Genomic DNA, 13,807 nt, shown 5'->3' with positions numbered 1-13,807 from the left:
GCCATAAAATTATTTTCTTCTTTGTTACAATATATTAATAGCTTTAGTCCTTAATGAATCAAAATGCCAAAGATTTGCTACTACAAATATTCCTTGAGTCACTGCCCATCATGGTGATAACTTCTGGCAGTCATAAAATGTGACCTTTTTTGAGGTAGTTAAGTGAATCACCGCAATTGTTAAGCAAATCCACGGTTGTTGAATGAACACCAAAGTCAATAAGTGAACCAATAGCTTGCCTGTGGGTGGGGTTTTGCCGAAAACTGGAAATACATGTGGGTTTTCAGCAAAACTATCATGAAACACAGTCATATGATGGAAGGATGCTTCAAATGGCTGTAAATGCAACCCAGCTGCTGAATGTACAAAATACAGTTGTAATCAGTGTGTGTGTGGGAGGGAGAACTATCCGAATTTTGAATCTGGGTTTTTTTTTTTTTTTGTTTTTTTTTATTACTTTTTTTACAACAAACAAACAAAAAAAAATACATTATTACACCCTTGTGCTATACATAAAAGGAAGATTTGGGTCTTCGGATATATCCTCATGATTGCCAAAATCCACGTTCTCGAGGTACAGGTACTGAAGCGTCCAATGTTCCAAGCGCAAAGTCCACAAATGGTTTCCAAGTCTTCCAGAAAATATCTTCTTTATATACACCACTTCTAATTTTAATATCACATGTCATTTTATCATTTAAAGCTAATTTCCACATTTCAGAATTCCACTCTTCTATTCTAAAAATCACATCTAGTTTCCAATATCTAGCTATTATAATTCTACCTATTATAATTATAATTCTAATCAATTCTTTTTCATATTTTGTTAATTCTATTTCCTTAATTACCAACAATAATATAGTTTCCACTCTCAATGTTATTACTTTCCCCATCATTTCAAATATCATTTTCTCCAATTGTTGCCAAAACTTTTAACCTTATCACAATTATACCACATATGTTCATAAGTCCCCAATTCCATCTCACATCTCCAACATTTTTACTAATTTTTTATCCATTTGTGACAATCTTACTGGAGTCAAATACCATTTCCAAACAACTTTATAATTGTGCTCTTTAATCCTTATAGATAAAGTTCTCATAATTCTACTCTTCCAATTCACATTCCAATCTGACTCTGGTATTTCAATATTAAGATCTTTTTCCCAATTTGTCCTCATCACTCTTTGTAATTTTTCATCAGAATTTATAATCTTATAAACCCTACTAACAAGTCCCTTTAGCCCAATTTCATCTTTCATAATCCGAGATACTAAATATTCAAATTCAGTTTCACATCTATTTATCGAATAATTTTCCTTTAGTTTTTTTGTCCATTTTTCTATCTGTATTCGCTTCTCGGCCTTTTGGCTAAGATCAAGTGTAGAATCTGGGTTTTAAATACTTATCCAGGTAGGTCCACTGGAACTTTCAATGGTTGCTGGCTATAAGTTGAGGAAACCAAATTCAGAAGTCTGGGATGATTCTGGCTGTATTCTTGTGTAAAGACACAAACACCCCAGGTGTGTGCAGGTGCAGGAAATGGCCAGTCTGCACGCTCCCTTTTCCAACCATCTGTTCATATGTAACATGGACTTGGATTTTGCACCTACTCATTGCGTTTTGGACTCATTTCTTCCATTAAGCACCTCCTGTTGGTATGCACCTGAAGGAAGTGGGAAATGCATTAAACTGCCCAATTATTGAAATTGCCACCCAGGTCTTATATTGACCATCTGACAAAATGTTGATGGTAATAGGCAGTTTCCAGTAGACTAGACTAGAACACAACAGAACACAACAGAACAGAATACTTTATTGGCCAAGTGTGACTGGACACATAAGGAATTTGTCTTTGGTGCATATGTTCTCAGTGTACATAAAAAGACAAGATACAGATAAGATACGTAAGGTGTAGAAGTGAGAGGTCGTGGTATAGGGCTGTGTGCAGCAAACTACTACAGACTGACTGCCTATGCATCTACGCATCTCTGCATTATCTCATTCTGGCTTTGGTTCGCATTACCTCACCTTGACTTCACCACCGGGGCCCCTAGTTGGTATTTCAGGGGGGAGAGGAATCTACCAATGAAAACACTGTTACCAGTTTGCTTTATTCTGCTTGTAAAAACTGTATAAAAGTAATAAATGCTGCGCAAGCAGAGAGAGACATCTTTGCACCTTGCAAATGCCTGGACCCTGATTACTACAGTAAGGATTCCATTCTGACATTTTCTGCCTGTCTTTGGAAATCTCAGGTCTTGAATTTGAATACTTTAGTACAGGGGTCTCCAACCTTGGCAACTTTAAGACTTGTGGACTGCAACTCCCAGCTTTGGGAGTTGAAGTCCACAAGTCTTAAAGTTGCCATGGTTGGAGACCCTTGCTTTAGTAGGCACTCATCTATATCCTCAGATCAGCCTGATGATTCCATTCGGGGTTGTCTTCTCCGTTTAAAGTCCTGCAGGAAACAGGGGCAAAATTGAGAATGGCAGAAATTGAAGGGACACCAGATTGGACGAGATAGTTTTTAATATGTCAGCTCCAAGGTGTGGAGTTTCAAACCTGAAGCTCTTAGCACTTTCACAGAGAAAAATCAAGGACATCTGATTCCATTATTAACTGCTTTGGCAATTTTCAAACAGCATCTGAAACTGAATGCAGGAACCTTTCCCTTCCCCCTCTTAAATTTCCTTTTAGCTTCCCTTCAGGACAATAATCCTATGTAATTCACGAAAGTACTGCCATGTAATTTAAAATCTTCTAAAATATGGAGGGTTCTGGGAGTTTTTAATCTCTAGGTCCTGAAGAAGATTCATCTGAACCACCAGATACAGCTAATCTCAATTTCAAAGATTCTGCTGGTGTCTTTTTGAAGAAAAAATATTTTCTGCATTAGAACTTTCCAAGGTCCATTCTTTCTGTCCTGCTTGGTTATGAAGATTGTTTTTCCCCCAAGGCTGTTGCCATATAACACACATACATCAGAGCTTCTGCCTGATTTGTGATATGATCACATTTCTCTTACAACTTGGCACAGCATTGGCTATTCTACGATGAACAGATTGGATCAGATTTGTATTCAGCCCTTATTACTTCATAAGAAACTCAAGATTGTGAACATACTCACAGATGAAGGTAAATAGGATATATTCATAAACAGGATAATGTTGCAGGATCCAATCTGGGTCAGTTCTTGGGACCAGAGGTTTTGTCTTCCGAGCTTTCAGATTCATGCTGGAGCCCATCTTCAGGGAACTTCTCTCTACCAGAATGTGTGCTTTGGGCTATTCTATTTTACCCTATTTTATACTAAACTTCTGATCCTGATGGGTGACCCACCCAGATTGGATCTTGCATACATAATACTCCTTCCTATTTTCCCCATAACAATCACCCTGTGAGGTATGTTGAGCTGAGAGTGAATGATGGCCCAAAGTCACCCAGGCAGTTTTCATGCCTAAAACAGGATTAGAATTGTCATCTTCCTGAGACTGACCCAAAGTCACCCAGCTGGCTTTCATTCCTAAAATGGGACTACAACTCATTAGATATTACGGTGCTTTGTTTGCAAGGAAGCTGAAGAGCCTTAAATGTTTCACAAATCAACAGTGCATTGGAAAAAGCAAAGCAATACCAGTGTAGCATCTGCCTCAAATGTTTTTCTAGGGAGGATTCCACCTACTGGTAGTAGAAGCGATAGTATCTAGTAAACCTTGTTAACTTTTGCATTAATGAGTTCCAACAACCGAGACAAAGATAGCAAAAGAATTAAATGTTTCAAAGACATTTCATCTGAGCTCTAATGAAGCCACATATTTCTGTTTCATACAAGACTGCCTGGACTTATAATAATCTCCATTAAGAAAAATCCTAAGTAATATTATGACACCTTAAAATGTCAATGCATCTATTCTGTTTAAACACCTATATGTCATTTGGATAAAATTCTATCCGATCTTCTATCCACTCCTATTTACCGTAGAAAGTAGCCTTGGAGTCATGGAAAGTAGTAACCAGATGTGCTGGAATACATTTAAGTTTGAACTGTAATTCTCACTTTCCAATGAGATCTGATTGGACAGCTTTGTCATCCTTCGGAACGATTGGTGAAGACGACCAGACGTTTTTACAGGTTGGCAACAGAAGGCGGGGCTTAGTGAGAGTAGACTTTTCTCGTTCAGAGTTTCCACTCTGGTCCGTCCCCAGACTATATTAAGTTCCTGGCACAGCACCTTTCAACTGGTATTGGCTTGGTGGTTTAGTTGCTAAGATGTCTGGCCGTGGAAAAGGAGGGAAAGGCTTAGGGAAGGGAGGTGCCAAGAGGCACCGTAAGGTCCTCCGCGACAACATCCAGGGCATCACGAAGCCTGCCATTCGCCGCTTGGCTCGTCGTGGGGGAGTGAAGCGGATCTCCGGGCTCATCTATGAAGAGACTCGAGGCGTCTTAAAAGTCTTTTTGGAGAACGTTATCCGAGATGCGGTTACCTACACTGAACATGCCAAGAGGAAGACGGTGACTGCTATGGATGTCGTTTATGCTTTGAAACGCCAAGGTCGCACCCTGTACGGTTTTGGTGGTTAAAAAGCTACATTTCCACCGCTGACAAATCAACCCAAAGGCCCTTTTCAGGGCCACCCACGCAGTCATTTTAAAGAGCTGTTTTCAGTTGGGGGAAATCCTAACGTCACTACTGCGAACTTATTCTTATCGAAGATTTTATTACGTTTTTTTAAGGTTTGTGAAAACAGGCTTATTAAGGTTTTATCATTTTTTAAAACATATTTTCAAGGCTTATCGCATGTTTGTCTTTTTGGAAAGATTAGTTTCCAAACCTTTCGACATCTTTTCCACGTTCATGGGTAACAAAAGAAAAGGGGAAAACCGGGTGTAGATTAATTACGCGCCACAAGGAGTCGGTCGGTACTGCAGTGTAGCAAATTCAAACCTTGTTAATTGAACCGTAAGATTTATGTGAGAAATTTGCCACAAGATGGCAACGGAGGACAAGGAATGCAGATTCCACCCCATCCACCCCCAAAGCCCCTCCTGAAAAGATCAGTATAATAATGTGAAAAGACTACAATATACTCCGCAACCGTTCAAACGCTTGATGGTGGAGAAACTGATGTCTAAGGTACATTTCCATCCTTCCGAGATCAGTAAAATGATCCAGATTGTTAGGGGCAATATGCTGATTCCCTAAACCTCTTAGAGAGGGCTGTAAAACATTATGAAGTAGTATATAAGTCTAAGTGCTATTACTATACTATAATATCTCCAGGGAATAGTTATGGCTTGGAATAATAAGGTATCAAGTAAAAGTACTCATTTATATCCTCAATTGCCATCAGTGATTGAGTTTTCTATTTGCCTAAAGTGTTCTGCATTTTTAAAGCTAACCATCTGGATTTTGCACAAAAATAATAAATTTGCCTATTTCAAGGAACTTTTTCTCTTCAAGGGAAAAAGGTGAGAGCAGGAAAAATAAAGCAACAGTCTCCTTATTTCTCTCAAAATTAGTTTCAAAGGGGTAGTAGGGTTCTTCACACAAGCTGTTTACAGTATAGATTACTTATCCCATCAAAGCACTAAGATACCTTGTTGATTCAAAGGCTGCATCCTAACCACATCTAGAACAGTGATGGTGAACATTTTTGGCACCAAGTCCCCATGCATGCTGGTGTTTGTGCTTGCCGGAGCACCAAAAACCCAAAGACCACCTCGCCGGCATGCACATGCCTGTTTTTGTGCTGTTGTTGGCCATTTTCAGGCTGCTTTCAGAGCCATTTTTGGCCTGAAAACAACTAAAAGAGGCCCGGAAAAAGGCGCTCACGAATACCAGATGGCCGGCGTGCCAAAAACCAGAATAGCAACTAGCGACTGCAAGTGCCCACAGAGAGGGCTCTGCATGCCACCTCTGGCACGCGTACCATAGATTCACCATCACAGATATAGAGTAAATCTAGAGTAATCCTTTGATTCAGAAACATTTCAACTAAAAAAGCAGCAACAGGCAAGAGGGATCTTTGTCCCCAAAATGAGCTCCATTGCTGAAACTGACCTGCTTCTAGCTGTCTATCACTTCTCCACATGAACATTATATGTAAGTGGTGTCTGTTATTGTTATCTCTTAGATAATAATGCAGATGATGCAAACTTATATGTTTAGAAAAGCTTTTGGAAAAGCTTAGCCCATCGAACTGACCCAGTGTTGGCTTTGAAACAGCCCAAAATGGAGACAAGCTCTAGCCAAAGTGTTTTTAATATTAACATAAATTGGCAAAATAATACAGGTAGTACTCAAGTTATAACCATTTGTTTAGTGACTGATTGCAGTTATGGCACTAAAAAAAGCGACACAATCATTTTTCACACAATTGCGATGCTTGGCAATTAGTATACATTTATGATGGTTGCAGTGTCCTCGGATTGTTTAACGAGCAAACTCAATGGGTAAGCCAGATACATTAAACAACCTTGTTACTAATTTGTGATTCATTTAACAACCATGGCAAGAAAGATTGCAATATGTGGCAAACTCACAATAAGTGTCTTGCTTAGCAAGAAAAAAATTAGGATCATTTTTTTAAAAGAATAGAATAGAGTTCTTTATTGGCCAAATGTGATTGGACACACAAGGAATTTGTCTTTGGTGCACATGCTCTCAGTGTACATAAAAGAAAAGATACATTTGTCAAGAATCATAAGGTACAACACTTAATGATAATCATAGGAAACAAATAAGCAATCAAATCATATTAGGAAACAGTCAATCTAAATCGTGAGGATATCCTTTTTTTAATAAAGTTTTTTATTTTATAGACAAACATACATTTAAAACATCAGCAATTCCTTCTGTGTGACGTCTCAGTGTTTTCTTCCTGGCTCCATCATTTTGTTATTTCTTCTTTCTTCACTTCAATTTAAACTATTACCATTTTTCCACAAATACAATATTATCATTTTCTTACATAATTATCCATTGCTTATCTGTACCTTTCTTCTAATCAATGGTAAAATTTATCCCATATATTAAAATATTCTGAATCTATTCATTTCTGCACAATGGTTAATCTATTCATTTCTGCACAATCTAAAATTTTTCTAATAATTTCTCCTTCCAGAGGTATTTTCTCTGCTTTCCAATTTTGCGCAAAAACTATTCTTGCTGCTGTAATTACATGTATAATCAAATAAATATTTTCTTTACTAATTTTCTCTGGTAGGATCCCCAGGAAAAACAACTCCGGTTTTAAATCAATATGTTATTGGCTTATTTCTTCTAACCAACCCTATAAATCGTAAGGATATCTGCAACAAGGCTACAGTCATGCAGTCATAAGTGGGAGGAGGTGGGTGACAGGAACGAAGAGAAGATTAATAGTAATGCAGACTTAGTAACTAGTCTGACTGTGTTGAGGGAATTATTTGTTCAGCAGAGTGATGGTATTAGGGAAAAAACTGTTCTTGTATCTAGTTCTGGTGTGCAGTGCTCTATAGCAGCGGTCATCAACTGGTGGTCCGTGGACCACTGGTGGTGCATGAGAAAATTTTGGTGGTCCGCAGAAAAATTATTAGCAGTTTTTATATTGCACTAAATACTATTTAACTTTTTTAAGAATTCATATTACTGGTCCGTAGGATTTAAAATTATGAATTTAGTGGTCCCTGAGGTCCAAAAGGTTGGTGACCCCTGCTCTATAGTGTCATTTGAGGGTAGGAGTTGAAACAGTTTATGTCCAGGATGCGAGGGGTCTGTAAATATTTTCACAGCCCTCTTTTTTTTATATTGCATAGACTCGTGCAATATACAGGTCCTCAATGGAAGGCAGGTTGGTAGTAATTGTTTTTTCTGCAGTTCTAATTATCCTTTGAAGTCTGTGTCTGTCTTGTTGGGTTGCAGAACAAAACCAGACAGTTATAGAGGTGCAGATGACAGACACAATAATTCCTCTGTAGAACTGGATCAGCAGCTCCTTGGGCAGTTTGAGCTTACTGAGTTGGTGCAGAAAAAAACAACATTTTTTGTTGTGCTTTTTTGATGATGTTTTTGATGTTAGGTGTCCATTTTAGGTCTTGAGATATGGTAGAACCTAGAAAGTCTCTACTGTTGATTGTGGTAAATTGAGAACTAACTGTAACCAATACAGGAGACTATTTGTTCACGGTTGAAATGAGGGTTCTCAGTTCACTCTGAGCTTGCAGATGTTTCATTATCCAAACTAATTAACATCATCAGTGACTAGTCATTTTCATGAACAGTGAAGTTGATGAACATGTGAATATATATACATACACAAAGCATGGGGACACAATGAAAGGCAAAAAGGGTTGGGAAACCAAGGAAAAAATCATGTGCAGAGAAATCAGACTGAAAGAAACAGCCTCATGTTGTTGGTTTAAAAGGCATTTCAAGAAACAGCCTCATCTGAATTGGGATCAATTGCTATTAAAATTTGTGCAGGTCAATGCATTGATCGTTTATATCAGCACTGAAAAGGATATAGTTCCCGTTCTACATGGATCCATGTTTTCCATGTTTCTTATAGTAATGTGGGTTTAAATCACATCTTTTATAAGGTGCAGGCAGTCAGAAACATGATTTGATGCCCCCTTTTTAATGGCAAAAATGAGCATTTGGCATTCACCCAGTTGGAAACCTGTGATATTTCAATGGATTTGTATTAGGATGATGTGATCTAATAGCAACTAATAACTGCACAAATAAAGGAAAGAATAAAAGTTAAAGAATGAATGCCTTTGGTTCAATTATTTAGAAATATTTCATAACACTCATACATTCTTCATACTTGTTTTGGATTTTAGAATTGCACTTTGCATATAGTTTGGGACCCCAATATGAAACAGTCTGGAAAAAAGGCACCAGGAATGATTATGAGAAAAGAAAATAGATCCTTTAAGGAGAGAACGGTTGGATGGGGTTTATATATCATTTAAAAAGGACAATCATGATGAAGGGTCGGATATAACATTTCCAAGCAACTAGAGATCCACAGGTAAAGTTGCCAGAAGTTCTTCTGCTAATTTCAGAGGGTAGAATGAAGAATGATTTCTGGATTCCTTCTTTGAGCAGGAGGTTCAATTCATGGCTTAAATGATCTCTTACTATCCTGTTATTATTTAACTTTTAGTGATTAGATATCATACTGCTGCTGCTACTATACTACATTTCTGAAAAGTGAGATACTTTGAATAAAATACATAGATGGAATGTTTATTAAGACCTGTGCTAGTTTTCACCATTTTATGCCATTGGAATTTTGTAGTAATCAATATGCATTTATCCAGGGTCCATCCACAGTATATTCATGTCATTATTTATTCCACCAAATTTTGGTTTTAAAGTTTTAAATTAAACAATAGCAGGGAGAATGACAATTGTAGGAAAGGAGATATTTATAAACCTTAAATCTTTCGAAGCTGCCACCAGCCACTCCTTGTTAGAAATGCCACCCTTGCAATGCTGATGGCGTCTGACAGACAACCAAAATTCTGCGGGCGGCCTAAGGAACCGGACATTAAGGGTGATCAACAGTGTCCAAGAAAGAAAGCAACGAGACGTTTTTCTTGAAAGAATAAAAGTAAAAGTCCTAAATTGGAAGAGTTTTAGCAGCAAAGTCCCGTCACTCCGACTCCAGAGTTAATGAATGAATGTGTTACTTGGGTTACTTCAAGCGGCTTTTGTAGCAAAACGCCCGTTCGGGGACAGAGTCTTTTCTCCCCACGCCGCCCCGGAGTCCCCCAAGAGCGGCCTGGCCCCCTTCCTCAGCCCCGCACTCTAAAGACAAGGTTTTAATTTACACGAAAAGGCCAAAGATTTCCAAATCGAAGACGCGCGAAGCTGACAGGCGCTCCGCTTCTGCCCGGTTTTCTGCCGCCCGCCGCCTCTGCCCCGCCGGCTGCCGCCACCGACCGAAAGGCCAGGTTCCCCTGCCCCGTTTCCACCGGGACCCGGCGCGCCCCGCGACCCAGGCGCGAATTTGGGGGCGCTTTTGTGGCACCCAAGAAACACAAAGTTGCAGCGGCCGCGACCGTGTCTGGCTGGCAGAGAACAGCGCCCGCGAACGCACCAATCAGGGCGCAGCTCCGCCCCTATAAATAGCAGGCAGGCTCCTTTGGTTCACTTCAGAATTTACTTTTGGGCTCCGTGAAAGACCCTGTGCCAGCCAGCCGCCTCTGCCCCCCCGAGCGCCTGTCCGCCACCTGCCAGCCAACGAAAGGAAGGAAGGAAGGAAAGCGCGAGGAGCCCGAAGGAGGAGACCATGTCCGAGACGGCGCCCGAAGCCCCCGCGGCCGCTGCGCCGGCAGCCAAGGCGCCGGCCAAGAAAGCCAAGAAGCCCGCGGCCGCCGCCAAGCCGCGCAAGGCTTCCGGGCCCAGCGTCACCGAGCTGCTGACCAAGGCGGTGGCCGCCTCGAAGGAGCGCAACGGCGTGTCCCTGGCGGCGCTCAAGAAGGCCCTGGCGGCGGCCGGCTACGACGTGGAAAAGAACAACAGCCGCATCAAGCTGGGGCTGAAGAGCCTGGTGGGCAAAGGCACGCTGGTGCAGACCAAGGGCACGGGCGCCTCGGGCTCCTTCAAGCTCAACAAGAAGCAGCAGCAGCAAGAAAGCAAGGACAAGGTGGTCAAGAAGAAGCCGGCCGTCAAGGGCAAGAAGCCCGCCGCCAAGAAGCCGGCCGGTGCCGCCAAGAAGCCCAAGAAACCGGCTCCCAAGAAGAGCCCCAAGAAGGCGGTCAAGAAACCGGCCGCGGGAGCCAAGAAGGCGGCCAAGAGCCCCAAGAAGGCCAAGCCCGCCAAGCCCAAAAGGGCAGTTAAAAGTCCCGCCAAAACCAAGGCAGTGAAGGCGAAGGCGAAGGCAAAGGCCGCCAAGCCCAAGACTCCCAAGGCAAAGGTGGCCAAGCCCAAGAAGGCGGCGGCCAAGAAGAAGTGAAGCTGCTTCCGTGACTTTCGATCCCAAAGGCTCTTTTAAGAGCCACCCACTTTTTCTTGAAAAGAGCTGACCTCATTTGATTCCAAGCATTCACTGTGCTTAAGTCAACCCCACTTTTTTAATGGGGGAAACACTTCGCTGCGTCTGAAGTGCCTGCTTGAAATCCTTCTACAAGGACTCCTGGGAAGGTCGTAGCGCTTTCCAAAGTCTTTCCAAGTGTCGTAGCCCTTTCCAAGTGTCTTCCGAGCGGCTTTTTTGGATATTGAAGCGAAAGTGAGCGGGTGGTTAGGGAATCTTCCCTGTGTCTCCTATCTTGCGATCAACAATGGCAAATGACTTCCCTAAGCATAGGTAGAAGCCCTGAACGGCTTCTTGTGCGCTAAATGTTGAACAGGGAATGCGCAAATAAAATACTTGAATTACATAGCGCCAAATTCTCCCACACAACCAGAGCGAGAGCGCTGGCCTTCATCCTTGCCGCGACTACCCAAGTTGCACAGATATTCCTCCCTAATTTATGCACAATCTTTTTAAATATATACCCTCACAATAGTGGAGGACCGGAGAATGTCCAGAGAAGGACTATAATGAATGCAGATGTGCAGAATATTGCAACCTTTGCAATTCTTTAAAATTGCCCATTGGTTAAGAAAGCTATGAGTCATTAAAAAAAATAACCCGGGCTACATAGAGATTGGGTGGTGACTTCATTTCTAACCAATCAGGTTTAACCTAGGCACTGCGAATTGTGATGATCTAATTGCAATGCTGTTTCCCCGATAGTTTGTTAAGATGTAACGAAGGGATGTGAAGGTAATCGGTGTTGCTGATGTGTAACCCAATTTTCGGAAAAGATCATGAGACAATGTTATCCAAGCATGAAAGTATTTGACATATCCTTAAGGAAGAAAAAAAATGCACAGTAAGCATTACCAAAGAACCGTTTCATAAAATAAAATTTATTTTTTTAAAATTAAGGATATTTGAGACCCCATTGGACATCACACCGAAATAAAATGTTGAAACCAAGTACTGAAAGTGAAAAGCAATAAAATATACTAAAATATTTCTGCCAGCATGCTTTTAAATTCTTCCTTAATAAGGCTTCGTTACAATTCACAACTCCCAATTTCCTGAAGTGCATTCCATCTCAAAAACGTTTTTGTAATTTACTTAAAAAAAAAAAAGTTTTACACCAGCTTGTATATGAAATTACCGCGCTTGGTAAGCATAAAAAGAAAAGTTGCGACTTTGTAACACGTTTCTTTATAAATGAAGAACCTGATTGGTCACATTCCTGGTTGATTTATTGATGGAAAAGCCCGCCTCTTAGTATTCTTATACTTAAGGAGGAGGAGCCGAAAGTGATGTATGCCCCTTTTCAAGTTTTCACTCAGGTCGGGTAAAGTGCTATATAAACGTTGCTCTTGCGGTCGACTATCATATTGCTCTACGTTTCGTTTGTAGATTGTTACTGATCGCTTTTGTCATGTCTGGTCGTGGGAAAGGCGGAAAAGGTCTTGGAAAAGGTGGTGCCAAGAGGCACCGGAAAGTGCTCCGCGACAACATCCAAGGCATCACCAAGCCTGCTATACGCCGTCTGGCTCGCCGTGGAGGTGTGAAGCGTATTTCGGGCTTGATTTACGAAGAGACTCGTGGTGTACTGAAGGTCTTTTTGGAGAATGTTATTCGGGATGCTGTGACCTATACCGAGCACGCGAAGAGAAAGACTGTAACTGCTATGGATGTTGTTTATGCTTTGAAACGCCAAGGTCGTACTCTGTACGGTTTTGGTGGATAAGTGTACGTTTCATCTATATTGATCTAAAAAGGCCCTTATCAGGGCCACCCATGCGTTCATAAAAAGAGCTCTGCTCGCTTATGGATACGAGTATAAGATGTTGAACGTGTTCGCTTGTGGGTGTAAATTGTATGTAAAATACTGGAAGGAACACTGGGAGAAGAGGCACATTAGTCCACGATGGCAGAAAAATCGGAAATCTGGTCGGGAAATTCAGAGGAACATTGTAATCTCAGGAATTGATACAAGCTCTTTGAATAGAAAGTGACACCCTCTGAAACTGTTAAAATGTACGTAAATGTTTGGTCCATTCATGTATCACTTTTAAGAAAACGAAGCATCCTTTAAAAATTAAGCCGTTTGCAGGACCTCCCTGCTGGCTCACAACTGAAGAGAAACGCGAATGGCTCGATTTCTCTTCCCCGTCCCCCGGACTATTTAGGCTGGTTCTCATTTCGTGCCATCTTTTCAATAGCCTCTTTCTCCCCCCCCCCCCTTATTTCTGCCACTAAAAGTAATTGCTCTCACATTTCCTAAGCTAGACGTGTTTTCTCCTGCCCCCTCCCTCCCTTTACATTGCTAATAGCAGAAAAATGGAAGGATCTGTTTAGGACCACGTGGGTACTTCTGCCAATCGCAATGCAGCAGGGAATGTTTCAATTCATGGCGCAGACCGGACAAAGTGGTGAGGCAACCGAAGGGGCGCGCTTTCAATTGTTCTTTCTCCCGGTTCTTGATTATGAATCCCAAGATTAAGCTTGATGGAAAACCTGTCTAAACTGGCAGGAAGGTTTTATAAATGGGCAGTATTCACCTCAACTCAGGATTTGATTAACCATGATTTATCCAATAAATTATTATATGAGCTGGTACAATATTTGTTGTTGTTGTTAGTTGCGAAGTTGTGTCCGACCCATCGTGACCCCATGGACAACGTTCCTCCAGGTCTTCCTGTCTTCTACCATCCCCTGGAGTCCATTTAAGCTCATGCCTACTACTTCAGTGACTCCATCCAGCCGCCTCATTCTCTGTCGTCCCCTTCTTTTCCCCTCA

At 41.3% G+C, this 13,807-nt stretch overlaps 3 protein-coding genes and 1 pseudogene across 3 annotated transcripts; all 4 read left to right on the top strand.

Moving 5' to 3' along the window:
- The first annotated feature begins 1,351 nt into the window (after positions 1–1,351).
- Positions 1,352–1,566, top strand: LOC131199015 (U2 spliceosomal RNA; annotated as a pseudogene).
- A 2,704-nt stretch (positions 1,567–4,270) lies between these two features.
- LOC131198624 (histone H4) lies at positions 4,271–4,585 on the top strand. The gene has a single exon (XM_058183452.1). The coding sequence runs from the start codon at positions 4,274–4,276 to the stop codon at positions 4,583–4,585; it is 312 nt and encodes a 103-aa protein (XP_058039435.1). The 5' UTR covers positions 4,271–4,273.
- Positions 4,586–10,180: 5,595 nt separating this feature from the next.
- Positions 10,181–11,100, top strand: LOC131198622 (histone H1-like). Its single transcript, XM_058183450.1, has one exon. The coding sequence runs from the start codon at positions 10,288–10,290 to the stop codon at positions 10,951–10,953; it is 666 nt and encodes a 221-aa protein (XP_058039433.1). The 5' UTR covers positions 10,181–10,287; the 3' UTR covers positions 10,954–11,100.
- Positions 11,101–12,429: 1,329 nt separating this feature from the next.
- LOC131198623 (histone H4) lies at positions 12,430–13,519 on the top strand. Its single transcript, XM_058183451.1, has one exon. The coding sequence runs from the start codon at positions 12,443–12,445 to the stop codon at positions 12,752–12,754; it is 312 nt and encodes a 103-aa protein (XP_058039434.1). The 5' UTR covers positions 12,430–12,442; the 3' UTR covers positions 12,755–13,519.
- Positions 13,520–13,807: the final 288 nt, after the last annotated feature.

This window comes from Ahaetulla prasina, chromosome 4, assembly GCF_028640845.1.
Source record: "Ahaetulla prasina isolate Xishuangbanna chromosome 4, ASM2864084v1, whole genome shotgun sequence".
NCBI classification, from domain to species: domain Eukaryota; kingdom Metazoa; phylum Chordata; class Lepidosauria; order Squamata; family Colubridae; genus Ahaetulla; species Ahaetulla prasina.
The sequence above is the reverse complement of the archived record's forward strand: the minus strand, read 5'-3'. Positions and strand labels throughout refer to the sequence as shown.